This window comes from Camelina sativa, chromosome 15 (assembly GCF_030686135.1).
Source record: "Camelina sativa cultivar CO46 ecotype springtype chromosome 15, ASM3068613v1".
NCBI classification, from domain to species: domain Eukaryota; kingdom Viridiplantae; phylum Streptophyta; class Magnoliopsida; order Brassicales; family Brassicaceae; genus Camelina; species Camelina sativa.
In genome coordinates this window covers 5,299,715-5,317,736 of record NC_141894.1, presented here as the reverse complement: position 1 = coordinate 5,317,736, position 18,022 = coordinate 5,299,715, and the positions used below count along the sequence as shown (strand labels likewise).

The 18,022-nt window shown below is 38.4% G+C and overlaps 5 protein-coding genes, 1 non-coding gene and 1 pseudogene across 9 annotated transcripts in view; 6 read left to right on the top strand and 1 right to left on the bottom strand.

Moving 5' to 3' along the window:
• LOC104745477 (heat shock 70 kDa protein 4) overlaps window positions 1-18,022 on the top strand; it is a 49,639-nt gene that overhangs the window by 26,878 nt on the left and 4,739 nt on the right. The window lies entirely within an intron of this gene.
• LOC104745482 (putative protein phosphatase 2C 38) lies at window positions 367-2,751 on the top strand. The gene is made up of 5 exons (XM_010466734.2): window positions 367-804; window positions 884-1,344; window positions 1,425-1,792; window positions 1,931-2,167; window positions 2,271-2,751. The coding sequence occupies exons 2-5, from the start codon at window positions 1,017-1,019 to the stop codon at window positions 2,496-2,498; spliced, it is 1,161 nt and encodes a 386-aa protein (XP_010465036.1). The 5' UTR covers window positions 367-804; window positions 884-1,016; the 3' UTR covers window positions 2,499-2,751.
• LOC104748156 (uncharacterized) lies at window positions 3,935-5,517 on the top strand. Its single transcript, XM_019237369.2, has one exon. The coding sequence runs from the start codon at window positions 4,164-4,166 to the stop codon at window positions 5,283-5,285; it is 1,122 nt and encodes a 373-aa protein (XP_019092914.2). The 5' UTR covers window positions 3,935-4,163; the 3' UTR covers window positions 5,286-5,517.
• Window positions 5,795-7,582, bottom strand: LOC104745481 (nudix hydrolase 16, mitochondrial). The gene is made up of 4 exons (XM_010466733.3): window positions 7,019-7,582; window positions 6,566-6,680; window positions 6,405-6,488; window positions 5,795-6,303 (listed from the first exon to the last, which is right to left on the bottom strand). Exons 1-4 carry the CDS (start codon window positions 7,087-7,089, stop codon window positions 6,028-6,030), a joined length of 546 nt encoding a protein of 181 aa, XP_010465035.1. The 5' UTR covers window positions 7,090-7,582; the 3' UTR covers window positions 5,795-6,027.
• On the top strand, window positions 8,087-17,293 carry LOC104745479 (uncharacterized). 3 transcript variants are annotated; one of them, XM_087489709.1, is made up of 18 exons: window positions 8,087-8,469; window positions 9,041-9,120; window positions 9,852-9,902; window positions 10,220-10,708; window positions 10,808-11,065; window positions 11,418-11,483; window positions 11,868-12,047; window positions 12,208-12,259; window positions 12,345-12,629; window positions 12,712-12,822; window positions 13,002-13,199; window positions 13,290-13,565; window positions 13,691-14,308; window positions 14,507-14,967; window positions 15,061-15,121; window positions 15,226-15,294; window positions 15,415-16,493; window positions 17,022-17,293. In XM_087489709.1, exons 1-17 carry the CDS (start codon window positions 8,245-8,247, stop codon window positions 15,487-15,489), a joined length of 3,555 nt encoding a protein of 1,184 aa, XP_087345835.1. In that variant the 5' UTR covers window positions 8,087-8,244; the 3' UTR covers window positions 15,490-16,493; window positions 17,022-17,293. The 3 variants fall into 3 exon arrangements, with proteins under 3 accessions (XP_087345835.1, XP_087345836.1, XP_087345837.1); XM_087489710.1 differs by lacking the exon at window positions 17,022-17,293 and having other exon boundaries at window positions 8,098-8,469; window positions 15,415-15,725; window positions 15,806-16,223; XM_087489711.1 differs by having other exon boundaries at window positions 8,125-8,469; window positions 9,041-9,692.
• On the top strand, window positions 16,770-16,842 carry TRNAR-CCG (transfer RNA arginine (anticodon CCG)). Its single transcript has one exon. It is a non-coding gene; the product is annotated as a tRNA-Arg (tRNA).
• On the top strand, window positions 17,022-17,293 carry LOC104745478 (dolichyl-diphosphooligosaccharide--protein glycosyltransferase subunit 4A pseudogene; annotated as a pseudogene). Its single transcript, XR_015583016.1, has one exon. The product of XR_015583016.1 is annotated as a dolichyl-diphosphooligosaccharide--protein glycosyltransferase subunit 4A pseudogene (transcript).

Below are 18,022 nucleotides of genomic sequence, written 5' to 3'. Positions count from 1 at the left end.
AGGTCTTTATTTTCCTGACCATTATCAAACAACCCAGAACTCAGAAGTGGCTTGTATTGCGGAAAATACTTATCTTTTTCTCATTGTATAATAAAATAAGAAATTTTTAAATTTTATTTAATCTCTGTAACATGTAAAGAAAAGTCAAATACATATTTCAGTCATTTGATTTGTCAAACTAACTAACCAGAGTTCAACCAACAGTGGAAAAATACTCAAATTTGTTTTTTTCTTTTTCAACCAACCAGATAAATCATTTGATTGGACAAGTCCGAATTCGTACTTTTCATTATTTTTTTTGGTTTCATTAGGATTTTTTTGAAAAAGATTAATCTATATTTATGATAAGTATTAATAATTTCTTGAAAAATGGAGAAACGTTGCTAAATTTGGGAGAAAAAGCTGCCTAAAACGTCGGGTTTGTTTCTAAGGTCAATGGCCTAAACAGCTAAACTCGAAAGCAAAATGAACAAAAAAATTAAAAATTAAAAAAAAAAAGTATCGAAAAAAATAAAAGAAAGAGAAATTTCAGAGAAAATGGAACCCCCAAATATGGAATTCTGACAGAGTCGCGCTGCTAAGATTTTTTTTTTTTTTTTTTTTTTTTGGGTTTGCCATTACTCTCTCTCTCTCTCTCTCTCTCTCTCTCTCTCTCTCTCTCTATTTCCCTCTTTTGTAATCCAACCGGAGTTACGATTCCCTCTTATCGTAACTCCTGCTTCTTCCCGATCTCGATCCTCTTCATCGGACCCTGTAAATCATTTCGCGGGCTTTTCTTTTTTTCTTCTTGCGATCCCACAAAAGGTAATTGCTTTAACAAGATCGATCCTTTATATATGCAGCAATGTAGATTGATTGATTCGTTATTCGTTTGTTTTTTTAGGGAAGGAGGAATAAGCAAATTATTTTGAGATTTGATTTGATTCCGTTTTGGGTGGTGGTGTTTAGTGAGAGATCCTTTTTTAGATGAAGTGAACTTTTTTTTTTATATTTTGAGGGGATTTATTATGTGAGTTATGGTATCATCATCAACTATATTGCGGATGGTAGTACCATGTTGGAGACGACCTTCTGTGAAAGGTGATCATTCAACTAGAAACGACGCTAATGGACGTTGTGATGGTCTTCTTTGGTATAAAGATTCTGGTAACCATGTTGCTGGCGAGTTCTCTATGTCTGTTATTCAAGCCAATAATCTTCTTGAAGATCATAGCAAGCTTGAGTCTGGTCCCGTTAGTTTGTTTGATTCTGGTCCTCAAGCTACTTTTGTTGGTGTCTATGATGGTCATGGTGGTCCTGAAGCTGCCCGTTTTGTTAATAAACACCTCTTCGACAACATCAGGAGTATGCTCTTTCCTTTATACATGTATGTTTATATTGAGGACTAGTTAGCTAATGTGCTGACACTTTTTCTGATTTTGCAGAGTTTACATCAGAGAATCATGGAATGTCTGCTTCTGTTATAACCAAAGCTTTTTTAGCTACGGAAGAGGATTTTCTTTCTCTTGTGCGGCGGCAGTGGCAGATTAAACCACAGATTGCTTCTGTTGGAGCGTGTTGTCTGGTAGGGATCATATGTAGTGGATTGTTGTACATTGCAAACGCTGGTGATTCTCGGGTTGTGCTAGGAAGACTGGAAAAAGCTTTTAAAATTGTTAAAGCCGTTCAGTTATCATCCGAGCACAATGCAAGTCTTGAATCTGTGAGAGAGGAGTTGCGCTCGTTGCATCCAGATGATCCTCAGATTGTGGTCTTGAAGCACAAAGTTTGGCGAGTTAAAGGTATTATACAGGTAAAAAAACTCTTCACGGTAATGCGTGTTGCTGTTTTAATAGATTCTTTTCTTGCAAGTAGCTCTTGCAAGAGAAGTAAAAGAAGATAATAGAGGGTTTCTCGCTAGATATATATAACCTTTGGCTGGTTCTTGAAGGTCTCGCGGTCGATTGGTGATGCCTACTTAAAGAAAGCAGAATTCAACCGGGAACCGCTGTTGGCAAAGTTCAGGGTCCCTGAGGTTTTCCATAAGCCCATACTATTAGCAGAGCCGGCAATTACAGTACACAAAATCCATCCAGAGGATCAGTTTCTTATATTTGCATCAGACGGCTTGTGGGAGCACTTAACTAATCAGGAAGCTGTTGACATTGTGAACACATCCCCTCGCAATGTATGATTGCCTCTTGCTCTCTCCTTCTCTCTCTTTCCTTGTTTCGTTTTGTGTGCAAATAGATAGATAGATTGAGAAATGAGAACATGTGGGTGTTGTGCAGGGAATTGCAAGGAAGCTCATAAAAACAGCTCTAAGAGAGGCAGCAAAGAAGAGAGAGATGAGATATTCGGATCTAAAAAAGATTGATAGAGGAGTGAGGAGACATTTTCATGATGATATAACAGTCATAGTTGTGTTTCTTGATTCAAATCTTGTCAGTCGCAGTGTCTCACGCCGACCTCTCCTCTCCATCTCAGGCGGTGGTGACTTGGCTGGACCTTCCACTTGACTCAACTCTCACCACAATCTATATATATTATATATATATATATACACATATCCACTATATATAAACACATTGCAAAAACGCAATTCAAATTCCTTCTTTTTTTAACTTTATATAAAAAAAAATTCCTTTTTAACTCTGTTTTTAATTCATCCCAAAAAAAAAAAAAAATTGAAGAGTTGAAAACCAATGTATAGGTCTTTTGGCAAACTGAGTTTGATTATGGATAATATAAAGAGATCACTTGTTGGAAAGATTTCTACTTCTTGAGTACAGAGTACTGACTGCATTGCATCATCTATATCTGTTGTCTTTTTTAATGTATTAGCATGAACATACGTGAATGTGTCAGTGATGCACTATAGACCGAGACTGTTACAAATTCGTCTTTTATGCCAAAGACAAAAAAACACATTGCTTTCCAAGGCCTGAGAATTCAAATTATCTTGTCAAGTAGTAATAGATAAATTAATCCTAAAATATAACTGAAAACAGTTCCCAAGATTTTGAAAAATCTTATGATCTAGACATGCATATAAACGTAATTTGAATTCTTGTGGTGTTGATTTCACAAACACAGGACAATTGGTATTCTACCGTTATGATTGAGATTATATCGTTGTGGTATTGAGCAAGACCATAGAAAATTAATAGTACTAATACATTAAAGAAAAAGACAGCTCCAGAAAAATGGATCTTGACTCCTGAGCATGTGATCGGAGTTGAATCATGTCCAAACCAAAACAACGCAAATTCCGATGTTTAGGTCATAAATGCTGGAAATGCCCTAATAATTTTTATCATAAAATATTATTATCTCATGAAGGTTATACTGTATGTGATTTGTTAAAAAAAATTACATGTATAATTATAAACTAACATGTAAAGAATTTTAACAATGATAGGTTTAGGATAAGAAATTAGGAAAATAAAATAAAATCAAAATTTGGACAGAGAGATGCGATAAATGCTTCTGTAGTTCTGTAGTAGGACCACATGAGTCACATGTAAAAGTATTTATGGAGGACCAACCATATTCGGTTTATTAAATGCTGTCTCTAATAATTGGTAAAAATGATCAAATCATAATTAGTCATACAATAAAGCTTTTATTGATGTGAAGTTTTGGCGTTTCAGTAAAATCGAAAATCATAATCACTGCTGTAATATGGCAAACAACCTTAGGCTAAATAGGCAATTCACGGTCCATAATCAGTGCTTTGATATTGATCGTATAGCCTCTGAATACATACGTCTAAGAATATGCATATTAGTTAATAAATGTCTATGATAATCAAGGAATCAATATACATACTGATACTACCGTTGAAACAAATCAACGTGATTAACTTATATTTTACCGGATCATGGTTGGATACTCGATCCATTCGAATAAATCAGTTTTAAAGAAGTAAAAAACTGACACACACACATGATCCCCCTCTTTAGTACAATAGATTTAAAGGTATAAGAATACATTCATAAGATAAATTAAAATTATACATAACAATAGTAGTAACATGCACATGCCCATGATACCATGCACATGCAATGTCTCTCTCTCTCTCCTTTGCTTATACATCTCTTGACGTTTCTATATAATCCAAAGGTTCATTTACGCAACACCACTCTCTCTTCACTATCATCAAATATATTTATTGCAAAAACATGAGGAAGTTGGTGGCGTCGCCGTTTAGTTCATTACTCGTCGTCGTTTTGATCATCTCTGCTATCACCGTCGTCCGATGCTGCTCTCCTAAAGATCAGACGGCTCTCAATGCTTTCAAATCGTCACTGAGCGAACCAAACCTCGGCATCTTCAACACTTGGTCTGAAAACACTGACTGTTGCAAGGAGTGGTACGGTATTAGCTGCGATCCTGATTCGGGTCGGGTCACTGATATCTCTCTCCGAGGCGAATCCGAAGACGCCATTTTCCAAAAGGCAGGCCGGTCCGGTTATATGTCCGGTTCGATTGATCCAGCGGTTTGCGACTTAACCGCACTCACTTCCTTCGTCCTCGCTGACTGGAAAGGAATCACCGGCGAGATTCCTCCGTGCGTTACCTCCTTAGCCTCGCTCCGTATCCTCGATCTCGCCGGTAACAGAATCACCGGAGAGATTCCCGCGGAAATCGGCAAACTCTCCAAACTCACTGTTCTGAACCTTGCCGAGAATCAAATGTCCGGCGAGATTCCGGCGTCGTTGACGTCACTCTCCGAGTTGAAGCATCTTGAACTAACGGAGAACGGAATCACCGGCGTGATCCCGGCCGATTTCGGATCGTTGAAGATGTTGAGCAGAGCTTTACTGGGCCGTAACGAGCTAACCGGGTCAATTCCAGATTCTATCTCGGGTATGCAGCGGTTAGCGGATCTGGATCTATCCAGGAACCATATCGAAGGTCCGTTACCGGAATGGGTGGGTAACATGAAGGTACTCTCACTTTTGAATCTCGATTGCAACTCGTTAACCGGTCCAATTCCCGCTTCGCTTCTTAGCAATTCCGGTTTCGGTGTTTTGAATTTGAGCCGGAATGCGTTTGAAGGATCCATACCCGACGTTTTCGGGTCTACGACTTACTTCGTGTCGCTTGATCTGTCACACAATAGTTTATCGGGTCGGATCCCGGATTCGTTGTCGTCAGCTAAGTTCGTGGGCCATTTGGATATTAGTCACAACAAGCTTTGTGGGCGTATTCCAACGGGTTCTCCTTTTGATCACCTTGAAGCTACGTCGTTTAGTGACAATCAATGCTTGTGCGGTGGTCCGTTAATGAAGTCATGTTGATAATAATGAATGACATGGTTCCGGTTTAGCTGAACCGGAGGATATCTCAAGTTTCTTATTTTACTCTTTTTTTCTTTTTCTTTATCTTTTCTTTCAAATTTTAAGTTCTACAGCTACAAGCTAATATGTTCTATTGGCAACGAATGGGGGTACACTGATTCAATGTGTTTCAGGGTGTATGGAATATGTAAGCGCATGTATAATCAAAAGCAATGTTATAGATCTTAAAATAGTGATGATGTGAAAAAACAAAGAAAAGCTATGGAGGAGATGGCGTGATGCAATTCATTTGGAATCATTCATCCGAACTTCTAGTATCATTTTAATAAGGGTCACAGATTTCCAACTTTAGTGTATCTTCTTGCAGATCTCAATTTCAGTATGAGATACTTACTATACCAAAACTCATAATTATATGACAACTAATCATGTTAGAGCCAGCTTTATAGTATACTCAATTGAGCTTAGAAGTACAAGCAAATAATTTCTTCGACAGAAACAGCAAACAATTTCTTAAACCTGATTTTGATTAAACGAGATTGTCAAGAGCTGTCATTTTCTTTTCTCAAAATTATTGCAAAATGATGAAGACAGCTGTGAGAAACAGGGAAATAATTGAACTTAAGAAACTTTGAAACTCTTATGTTTCGCAGTCACAGATTCTCCGGAGCAGATGACTTTAAAAAGGTAAAAACAAAATCGAAAAGGAATGAAAAACCAACATCTCAGAATTTATGCACACTTACTTCAAATCTTCATCTATGATCTCTCCTTTTTCCATCTTCTCCTTATGCCATTTACAGAAACCATCCACCAAGGCGTCCTTCATCCATGCGTGCCTGCAACTCTCTACCGCTTCTTCAATTGTCAGCCAAGTCCGTGTTCTCGTCTTTTGTTCCGGCCACATCTCTAGCTCTTCCTTCACATGCAACGCGTACATTGCTGCTTTACATAAGCCTTCTGGACTAAACTCATCTTGGTGTGTTTTGCTCTTAAACTCATAATCTCCCAAAAAATCCTGCAAAAGTTCCCAAGTTTTCCACATTCAGCACCAACAGCCTAAACAATAAACAAAGGGATAGACACACTAGAGACAGTTTGCAGGAAGGTGTGTTTTACCATTAAAGTCCCACGAACTCCTGCTTCTTCCACTGCTTCCCTCACTGCAGCCTCCCTGACCGTTTCATCATTCTCCCATCCTCCCTATATAAACCGGAGATACGTTACTTCGTTTCCAAACAAAAGGGAAAGCAAGAAGATAACAGCATTTCAATTTGTACCTTGGGAAACAAAAGCCCCGGCCCACTAGATGAGCTGATCATCAACACTTGAATCACTTTCCCAGATTCAGAATTACCATCTTCCTCAGAGTTTATGTACCTAAACGGAATACACCTATAAAAACACGCCAACGATTGACCATTACAACCAAAACAAGGGCTAAGCATGTCAATCACTACAAAAATCCTCAAAGCATGATTCTGAGACAAAAACCTTCAATAGAGATTTAAACAAGGATACAACAAGGTGACGTGAATTCTTGATTTACAAATTCTAGGAAATGAAACCAGTCATAATACCTCAAAATCACGAAAACAAATCTCCCAACATTTCACAATCTTAGCCACCAACAATCACATTATACAGAGCAAAGCACGAGTTCCAGAGAGAGACGATACAAACGCATAACAGAAAAAGAGGAACAAAGGTTCGATTAAGAAAAAAGCGGTTACCCGGCTACGAGACGAGAGCCATGCTCGTAACGCTGCTGGAGTCGACCCGTACGCGCGACCAAATCACACATGACCGAGAAAAATAAAAAAGAGAAAAAAAAATATATTCTATCTAGAGGAAATTGGATTTGTTGTTCTTGGCCATCAAGATGAGAAAACACCCAACTTGGAGATAATCCTAACGCCTCTTTTGGATACCCACAAATACGATTCTACCTCTACCATTGCTGCCTTCCTCCTAAAAGATTCCAACGGTCTAGAAGCGATTGCCCGATCTATTTGATCTGACGGCTGGGGTTAGATCTAGGGTTTGAGGTGAGTCTCTCTCTCGCTCTGTTAAGGATCAAAGGCTGATAGATACAGATTTGTTTCTTTTTTTTTTAGGTCAGTCAACAACAACAATGTACAGATTTGTTATATGAAAGAGAAAGCAAAAGAAAAAGAAAAGAGGAAAATGTAATTAAAAAGATATATTTCATTTTATTCGGGCCATTGGGGAAGGAGCAAACCGTGAGCGTGAACAACGGATCGACACAGTCAGCAACTCACGTGGGTTATGGGACTGCTTATTGGGCCCATTCTCTTTCGGTTTATGGGCCCACTTCTTTTATAGTATTGTTTCGCGACCTTATCAAGAGAGTTTCAAACCTTGCAAATTTTAGTTTGTTTAGGCATTTTAAGTGAAGTGCTGTGAGACATCTTTACGAGTTTCTTACAATTAAAGATTCAACTTTATCATCTCCAAAAAGTTTTGTATATGTGATAGTGATATATGGCTATTACCCTAGATCCTAACATGGTATCCGAGTCATTAACCGTGACCAACTTATGTTCATGTTCGACAATTGTAACTGCAAAACATAATAGTATATGTATGAATTCGACCGTAAAATATCACAATACCAAAGTATTTTCTTCTTATTTGGACGGACACATGTGACAACGCAGATCTTATCGGGATTTTCGGACCAATACGTATTAAATAAAGTTATGATGCTGAATTAGGAATTATTAAAACATGGGGGACCAGATTGCAAAAACCATGTCTCCGTCATTAGATTCCACCATGGATTCAAAACGGAGAGAAGCTTTGACAGCTCATCTCTGTGATGTGAAGCACACGACGTTAGCCAGCAACAGAACCAAATCGAAAAAGAAAAGAAAAAAAAAAAGAAGTCTTTTACTCCTCGCAGCAAGAGTGGCGCAACTCCGGCGAGATTTGATTCATGTCTTCCACTTTTAGCCCCGGTCAAAGCCCCGGAAGCTCCCGGTTGCTACAGCTGGGCGTTGCCGGCTCTGCCTCGCGCCTTAGATCTTCTTCCTCCAAGAAGCCGCCTGAGCCGTTGCGCCGAGCCGTGGCGGACTGCCTCTCATCCTCCCCTCCTCCGGCTAACTCTCACCATGGCGCGATCCCTTCCATGGCTCCGTCTGAAGCTCTCAGGAATCTCCGGGTGTGTACCACTACCCCACCTTCGCTATGCTTGCTTTATTTTTCCTTTTACTGTGAAATGGGATTATCTCTCGTCTAGGTATTTCCGTTTTTGCGTTTAATTTAGAGGTAATTTGATCCTCTGCTTTGATTGTGGAAAGAGAGGAGGAACTGAGTATCTAGGGCTTTTTTTTTGTTTTCCACTGATATATGAGTTCTGTGCGGCGTAAAGGGATATTAAGCGGATAGCAGAGTCTACATTTGCGTTTCCTTTGAGTAGTGTTGGCGTCGTAATTGATTTTTAAAGCTGGGAATGTTCAATTCTATTCTGGTACCAGTACTACTGGTTGCCATGTTTAATTTTTGTGAAAGACCTTGTGCTATATGTATCAGACATTACTCCTCTTGTTCAGTAGCCATTGCATTTGAGGCCTAATGTAGATGAAGATTTGGGTAAAGAGATATGTAATGGAGATGCCTGTTTTTTATTGTCTGTTTTCTTGGCTTGATAGGACCTTGGTAGTTGATTGGTAATATTTGATCTGCGTCTTTAGGGAATTGCATGACCTCACACAATTACTTGGTGATTACAGGATTATCTATCAGCCTCTGCCACGACTGACCTGGCCTACAACATGCTGTTAGAGCATACTGTAGCAGAAAGAGATCGCAGGTAATTGATTGGTACTTTATATGTTTTTCATCATCCTGTGAAATTTTGACTCTTTTGAATAATAGTTTGGATAGGCGACATGTATGTTCGGTATTTTGGTAATACTCGCAAGTCTGATACTGAAACTGTATTATAAGGATTGAGCTTAAGTTCAGTGAAATAAAGGTCTTCAAATCTGGAAGCCTGAACTCATAGAAAAATTTGAGTGAGAGGAAATGAGCTCATTATTTTGCTCCCTCATGATGCGGAAACTGGGGCTTTAATTGCGGAAGTGGGAGATTTTGACCAAATATGGGATGTCATAAAGGCAGATGTATTTCTCTGTGGGTATAGTCATTTAGCTTGATCCCAAAGGATAATGAAGTATGATAGTGATAGCTTTCTATAATTCTATATGAACACAAAATGTAGTTTTGTAATTCTCTTGTTGGTTTAACTATGAAGTTTACTTAAAGGCGCTTGTAGAATAAATGGTTATCTGAGCAGATGTCTTAGAAGTGTGTGGGGAAGGACTCTTAGAAGTAAGCGAGCAAAGTCGGAAAAGTCCCTGCATAGATATATTATCAGCCCAGGTTGACTATTAAAAGTACTTGAGGACTTATGTCTACGTGGACCTATTGTTGAATGGAATCTGATTTAGCTAGGATCCAGATTGCTATAATCTAGATATTTCTCAAGTAGCATGGTTTTAACTATTTGTTGTTGCTAATGTTCATATCAATTTTCTGCAGCCCAGCTGTGGTTACGAGGTGTGTAGCACTACTGAAACGGTATCTCTTAAGGTAAATTCTTCTAGTCCAAGATGAAAATTAGTTATTTTCATCTGTTTCTTTGAACGAGCATCTCTTCACTTGTCAATGTCCCTAAGCTCGCCCTTCTCACTATAAGCATACTTTGCGCTCTGTTTATGGAGAACACTATATTTGGTAGATCAGTTGTATATGAAAGGGGTCATAATGGATGTTTAAACCTAGAGAATAAGTGTGCAAATTTTTGCTATATTATGTGGTCTGTCTGTAATATGTTATACAGGTCTTTCAATGTTTTCCATGGATTGTATTTTACATAATAATGATCCCTATGTTTTACAACACTACAGATATAAGCCTGGTGAAGAGACACTACTGCAGGTCGATAAATTTTGTGTGAACCTGATTTCTGAGTGCGATGCTAGCTTGAAGCAAAAATCCTTGCCTGTTTTATCAGCACCAGCGGGTGCTTCTCCTTTACCAGTGTCCAGTTTTGCTTCTGCAGCTCTGGTGAAGTCATTGCATTATGTGCGTTCCCTTGTGGCTTTACATATCCCAAGGCGATCCTTTCAACCTGCAGCATTTGCAGGAGCTACTCTTGCATCAAGACAGTTATTGCCATCTCTATCCTCTTTGTTGAGCAAATCATTCAACTCCCAATTAAGTCCTGCAAATGCCGCAGAATCTCCACAGAAAAAAGATGCTGCAAATCTGTCTGTTTCAAACTTGTCAAATATACAAGAAATTAATGCTATGGAAGACATTGAATACATATCATCAGACTTGCTGAATTGGCGTTGGGTTGGGGAGCTCCAGTTATCATCAGCTTCTTCTGAAAGGTACATTGTACATGATTTGGATTCTTACAAATGTTCAAACACATCTTTGATTCTTTTATAGCACTTGACTATCGGTGATCATTTTCTCTGTATGGTTAGTGAACGCCCTGTTAATCTCCAAGACATGAACAATTGTAATCTTCTGGAAGTTGGTGCTGCCGGCTTGCTTGTGGGAGATATGGAAGCTAAAATGAAAGGCCAGCACTGGAAATATTTTGGTACCACAGAGATGCCTTACTTAGAACAACTGCTGCAGCCAGCTTCTGTTACGATGATAACAAACTCAGCCTCAGCTCGCTCTCACTTAAGAGCAATAACAGCTTCCAAACGCACTAGAGCTGGCCCTCAGCAGATCTGGTATGTATTCTACCGTGGTTTTGTGAAGTAATTTGCTGAGTGTTGGCTTAGGATTATACTTGCCTGGTATCCGTTGCGAGCTTTCTCATGGCTCTTCTATGGTTTGAAAACTAGCATTCTATTGAGAACAAAAACTCCATTATGATCCCTTCTGTCTAGTTAGAGACTTCCACCATTTGAAGAATGTAATTTCTGGATTGTTTCACATAATGGTGCTATTTAGAATAGATACAGGGACTGCATTTTGAAATGATTGTACCTAAGGAAAGTGGTGTTTTCGGGAAAGTTATTACATTCAAGTATAATGAAAGTTAATGTGAGTTCTTAGATTGATGATTTGCATGATATGCAGGGATGATTCCACTGTAAACACATTTCGGCCACGCGCCAGACCGCTTTTTCAGTATCGTCATTACAGGTATTTTGGCTGTGTATAACCTAATAGCTTTAATGTGAATACGTTTCTGATTAGTAGCACGTAACGATTGCCTTTTGAACATTTACCATAATGCCTAATGCTAGCTTCTCTAAGGATCACATCTTGTAAGCGTATTGACAAATACTAGCTGCAATTGAATAAACTTTCTACGATCCATATATCTTATTTCACTGTAATTTATGAGTGGTTTCAGACTGACTCTTCTACTATTGTGTATGTGGATGTTTAATCACCTTATTTTGTGTAAATAACTGTATCTGTTGCGAATGAAAGGGGATTCTATGCACTGGATCATCTTTATGCAAAATTTTAGCTTTCACCTTTATCACACAAATCAATCTCGTTCCTTGCATGATTTTTCAGTGAACAACAACCACTGCGCCTAAATACAGCCGAGGTAGGTGAGGTGATCGCCGCTGTTTGTTCTGAGGCATCATCCACCCCTTCAAATCAAATGACTGTATCACCCCAATTAACTAGCAAGACTGGAAAGCCGTCGATGGATGTGGCTGTGAGCGTCCTAATTAAGCTTGTTATCGACATGTAAGCTCTTTTTTTAATAACATGTTATCTTATGTAGCATGTTAATTTGCTGCCAACCGAACCATGTTGTCTCAATAAAGACTTATAATCATCCTTTCCTTCTTTTAATTACCGTTGATAAGCTTATCGTACAACCATTTTTCAAAACTTGTTCTTGTAGGTATGTATTGGACGCTAGAATTGCTGCTCCTCTTACTCTGTCCATGCTTGAGGTGTGACTTTTGACACTCAGATATATTATTGTGATATTTAAACAGCTTACTAATTTATCTAGCCATTGATGCAAATTTATTTCAGGAAATGCTATGCTCCACAAAAGCAGCTTGTAGGATTCGTGTATTTGATTTAATTCTTAATTTAGGAGTTCATGCACAATTATTAGAGCCAATGGTAAGTGATAGCGCGACAACCATTGAAGAAGAATACGCCCAAGAAACATATATCGACAATGAAAATAGGCTACTGCTGCAAGGGACAAGAACGAAAGACTTGCCGAAGATGTCAAGCACTTCGTCAGCTATTGAGAACTTTGAGTCTTGGATATTGAAAATCTTATTTGAAATACTTCTTCTCCTAGTTCAGGTGTCTTACCCTCTTCTTGTTTTTCGCTTGACGTCTAAACTAGACTTGTTTGGGATCTATACCTACAAAATTGTTTTCGTAGGTTGAGGAAAAAGAAGAATGCGTTTGGGCTTCTGCTCTCAGCTGCTTACTCTATTTTATCTGTGATAGAGGCAGAATACGGAGAAACCAGCTAAATGGTCTGGACATAAGGGTATGTTAGTCTTATAAGGCTGAATATTATCATCGCCCTCTGCTATGTGGATTATTCCTTCTTCCGTTCCCTTCCTACTCTCATTTGGACCCGTCCTTTGTCCTGCTGCATGCTACCATTGAATTGGTTCTCGTGCTAACTTGTACTTGCTAATGAGCCAGTCACTTTCCATGAACCAGGTTATCAAAGCTCTTCTAGGAACTAGCAAAAGGAATTCTTGGTCAGAGGTTGTTCATTCCAAGCTTATTTGTATCATGACGAATATGTTTTATCGATCTCCAGAACCAGAGGGATCTACCTTAGCAATTTCAAGTGCCTCGAATTTTCTTATCGACCAGGTCGATCTGATTGGTGGTGTGGAGTACATTTTCTTGGAGGTACTGCAAAAATGTATTAAAGGATTTTCTTTGAGACACTTTGAGCCCTAATAATTTTTTAGTGTATTAAAGGACATTTTATTGGTACAGTACTCTTTGGCAACCACTAGAGAAGAAAGAAGAAATCTCTACTCGGTTTTATTTGACTATGTCCTGCATCAAATTAATGAGGCATGTTCAGCTGCTGGTCTTTCTGAGTACACTGACGATGAGATTCAACCTTTGGCTGTTCGGCTTGCTCTAGCTGATGCTCCTGAAGCTTTTTACATTTCTGTTAAGCTTGGTGTTGAAGGCATAGGGGAAATCCTGCGAAGATCGATTGCTGCAGCATTGTCTGGGTTCAACAACAGCGAACGACTAAACCAGGTAGGTTTGTTCTTGTTAGAATATGTTGCAAATGGTCTTATGAGGCTCTTGCAAAGACTCTTATATTGAATTGTTTGCCAGTCAAAGCTCTTCTCTAACTCTTTAATTTTTTTTTATTCTTGCAGCTTTTGGCAAATATAACAGAAAAGTTCGACACGATAATAGGTTCATTTACTCACTTGGACAAAGAGTTCCTGCATCTCAAACAGATAACCAAATCTTCCAAGTTCATGGAAAGCATTCAAGATTTAAGAAATGATTTAAGTATGTCAGTGAATCTAGCTTGGGCTACTCTGCACTCTCTTCTTCATTCAGAAAGGACTACATACCGTCAAAATGGATATATCTGGTTGGGGGATCTTCTGATTGCGGAAATTAGTGAAGAGAGCAGTGGAAGTATATGGCTGAGCATAAAAGATCTGCAACAAAAGATTGCCCATTGTGGTACCTCAGACTCTCTGGTTACTTCTGATGTACCTGTTTCCATTCATCTTCTATGTGGACTCTTAAAGTCAAGGAACAGTGTTATCAGATGGGGTTTCTTATTTATTCTGGAGAGGCTTCTTATGCGTTCCAAGTTCTTACTAGATGAGAATGAGACTCAACGATCAACTGGTGGAGTTGCTACTCAGGATCATAAAGACAAACGCCTAGAGAAAGCAAATGCTGTTATAGACATAATGAGCAGTGCTTTGTCTTTGATGGCACAAATAAATGAAACTGACCGCATAAATATCTTAAAGGTATATCTCTTAGAATCCTTTTGTTTGTTAAATTTCTTACCAAAAACCACTCTGAAATTTGCTGATATTTGTAGTAAATGCTGTTCTATATTTCGAATAAATGGCAAAATGATAACTATATGTATTTCTCTTATTCAAATTATCACCCAGATGAAGATTAATTTCACTTTGTGTCTTCTCTCTGTTGTTTCCAAGCAGATGTGTGACATTCTCTTCTCGCAATTGTGCTTGAAAGTTTTGTCTACTGACGATGATGCAGTCCCCAGTTCTGCTGATAGAAATAGCAAATTTGAAACTGCTCAGCGTAACAGCTATAAAGAAGGTATGGATGAAGCTGACACCAGGCCTCGGTACAACAATGTCTCTGTTTCAACGTGCGAGACAGCTTCAATGGCAGCGATGCTTCTTCGTGGACAGGCAATCGTTCCTATGCAATTGGTTGCGCGTGTGCCAGCGGCTTTGTTTTATTGGCCATTGATTCAACTAGCAGGTGCAGCAACTGACAACATTGCACTTGGTGTAGCCGTTGGAAGCAAAGGAAGAGGAAATATTCCAGGGGCAACCTCTGATATTCGAGCCACCTTGCTATTACTTCTCATTGGTAAATGCACCGCCGATACAATTGCTTTTCAAGAAGTTGGCGGAGAGGAGTTCTTTAGGTAATTGATGGACTATTCATACTTCCAAAACCAAAGGATATATCTGTGCAAACATGTTTCATGGCATTTACAAACTTATGTTTTTCTTTGCAGGGAACTCCTGGATGATACTGACTCAAGGGTGGCTTATTACTCTTCCGCATTTCTTCTGAAGGCAAGAGGATTTCTCACATTCACACTTTTGATTTTGGAAAGACATACGAAAGATACGTTTCCTAATGTATTTTTCGCTCACCGGTTAAAATTTGGATTTTTCAGAGGATGATGACGGAGGAACCAGAGAAATACCAAAACATGCTTCAGAAGCTAGTCTTTAAGGCTCAACAGGTGACTCTCTCGTAATAATTCAGTGTGTAGAGTCCTAGAGCCTCAAATATCATAGAGCTTGTCCTTTGTATTGTGCCATATATGATAATAAGCCGCACTGAAGTATTATTGTTTGTGCAGAGCAATAACGAGAAACTGCTGGAGAATCCATACCTGCAGATGTGTGGTATACTTCAGCTATCAAATGAGCTTTGAACTTGTGGCTCTCATTAGTCTTCAGTTTCTTATAAATGGCTTCTGTAAGTTCCTCGGTTTCAGAAAATTTAAGTGAGTTACTTTAGCACCACCCTAATCATCCACTTCCTGCGGTGAAAGAAGAAGAAATATTAGTTAAAGTAAAGGACAAGTCGTAGATGCTGGACTCGTCGGTCAAAGTAACAGGGGAATCTGCAAGTGAATTCAGATATGGTTCCCTGTGTGAAAAGAGTTTGGTGAGTTTATCTGGCATCAGTTAGGTTATCTTGCACTGTCTGGTATCTAATCTTTCCCAAGTTTTGGTTGAGATATGAAGGTTCTGAAGAAAGGTGTTGATAGTAAAGAGGTTGGCTGAACAGGTCAAGAGGAATGTGATATAATTCATCCGCTTTCTCCTTTTTCCGTGGGAATGGCGCGATTTTAAGGAACTTACAGACACTAAGCGTCTGATCATTTTTTGGGCTAACAAACTGAAGCTTCTTTTTTTTTTTATCTTGTGCTCTGTGTGTAAAACAAAACATGAACAGAGGCTGGAGCTTCAGAAATTTTAATTTTCTTGGAGCTCTGCTTTTGTACAGCCAGGAGCAAAACTAATTAGGGGTTGTGTTGTGTAGAGAATTAGAGATAGAGGCTTTTTAGCCTTTTGGGTGCCTAAATGTTTTGCATTTAAAATGGTTATGTGAAAAGGGTGAGCCTAACCGGTGCTTTTGTAATCTAAAAAATTTTCTTGTCCATTTTGGCTGTCACTATTTGATCTGAGAAGACGAGAAGGTGTAGAAGTTACAGACTTACAGTTGTTAAAACTCAAAACTCTGAAAAGCCAAGAAGTTTACTAACAACTATTGATCCACATGTAAAACGACGTCGTTAAAAAGTATTGGGCCAAGCTTGTAAATAAAAACCCTCAAGAGATGGAGAAACCCAGAGATCCAAATTACTTTGCTTCTGTTCTGTAAATCGCATTTGTGTCTCTGGAGATCTCGTCCGACCGTCCTGATAAAACGGTAAATCCCACTCAATTTTAAATTTCTACGCATATCTTCTTTGTTAGATCTGATCCAACAAGTGTGTGTGTTTTTTGAGAGTTTTGATCTGGTCAGTCTCTGTATTAGTTGTGTTGTTGTGTTTTTAGAGTTTGTTTCTGTGGCGGCCATCTGTGTGATATGGTCCTTTGAATCTCCCGTCTCTGTCGACGAGAGAGAAAGGTGCCAAATTCTCTTGTCGGATTGTGTCACGTTTTAGGTTTTAGATGATTGAATTCTCAGTTTCTTCTACAATGTGATCCCATAGCGGAGTGGATATCGCGTTAGACTCCGAATCTAAAGGTCGTGGGTTCGATTCCCACTGGGATCATCCTCTTTTGATCTTTTTTTTTTCTTCTTAATTCTTCTATCGTTTTGTTGTTTTAACAATAATAACTAAGTGAGTTTAAGTATTGGGATAGGAGCTATATATGTCCTTGTGTCTGTTTGTTGATGAGATAAGAATCGGTTGCTCAAAGTATTGTTGTTTTCATTTGTGTTGGGTGGCAGATGATCGATGATCAAGACTTGGGGTTTATTGTCAATTTTCTTGGCATCTTCATCTTCGGATTGGTAATTGCTTATCACTACGTAGCTGCTGATCCCAAGTTTGAAGCGACCTGAGTGATGGAAACTTTAGAATGGATTGATGTAAGGCTTTCTATTAGTTTATAGTATTATTTATTACCTGCTTCAAACTGAAAAGAGATAATAACAGTCTTTGTTGAGGAGATGATAATGTTGTTTAAGATGTTTCTAAATCCATTTCCAATTTTTCATTATCCCACTCTTGCGGGAGATTCAACTCTTCTTATCTGCATTTTTCATCTTTATCCCATTCGCATCTTTGATGAAATTGCTAAACACCAAACTCCGAGAGAGAGGCTCTTTGTACATTGAAAGGCGTTGATTTTACAGTAAATAATGGTTTTAGGTTGTCTCAGCTTCACTAATCATGCTTCTTAGTCCTTACCACAACCGACCAACCTAAACTGCGCGGTTCTGACCCCCAAAGCATATTATTACTGTTTACAATTAAAGACGAATCAAACCGGATTGAGCTTTTGAATTAAAGAAAATTAGTAATCTATCTCGTTCCACTTACTATAAATACTAGATTTTAACCTGCGATAGATGATTTTTTTACTAAAATCATTAAATTTCAAATTGTAATTATTAGTTAATTTTTTACTTTTTATTTTAAATTTAAGATTGTATATTGTATTTTGATTGTTAATTCTACAATTTAATCTGCGGTTTATATACAACACAATAATTATTTTTGTTATAAATTAATTTCACCAATCCAAGATAAAAATATTCGGAGGATGAGCCAGAATTCATTACAAAATTTATTAATATCCGCTTATATTATTAAGTTGTACCAGTTTGTTTATAATAATCATGTATATAGATGTGTCAAACAGGTCAGTCCACATTTCTTTTTTCTTGGACTGCAGCGGGTCAACCCGCTAAGATCGTGGTCATTGAAGTTATGTCCAAGCATGTCC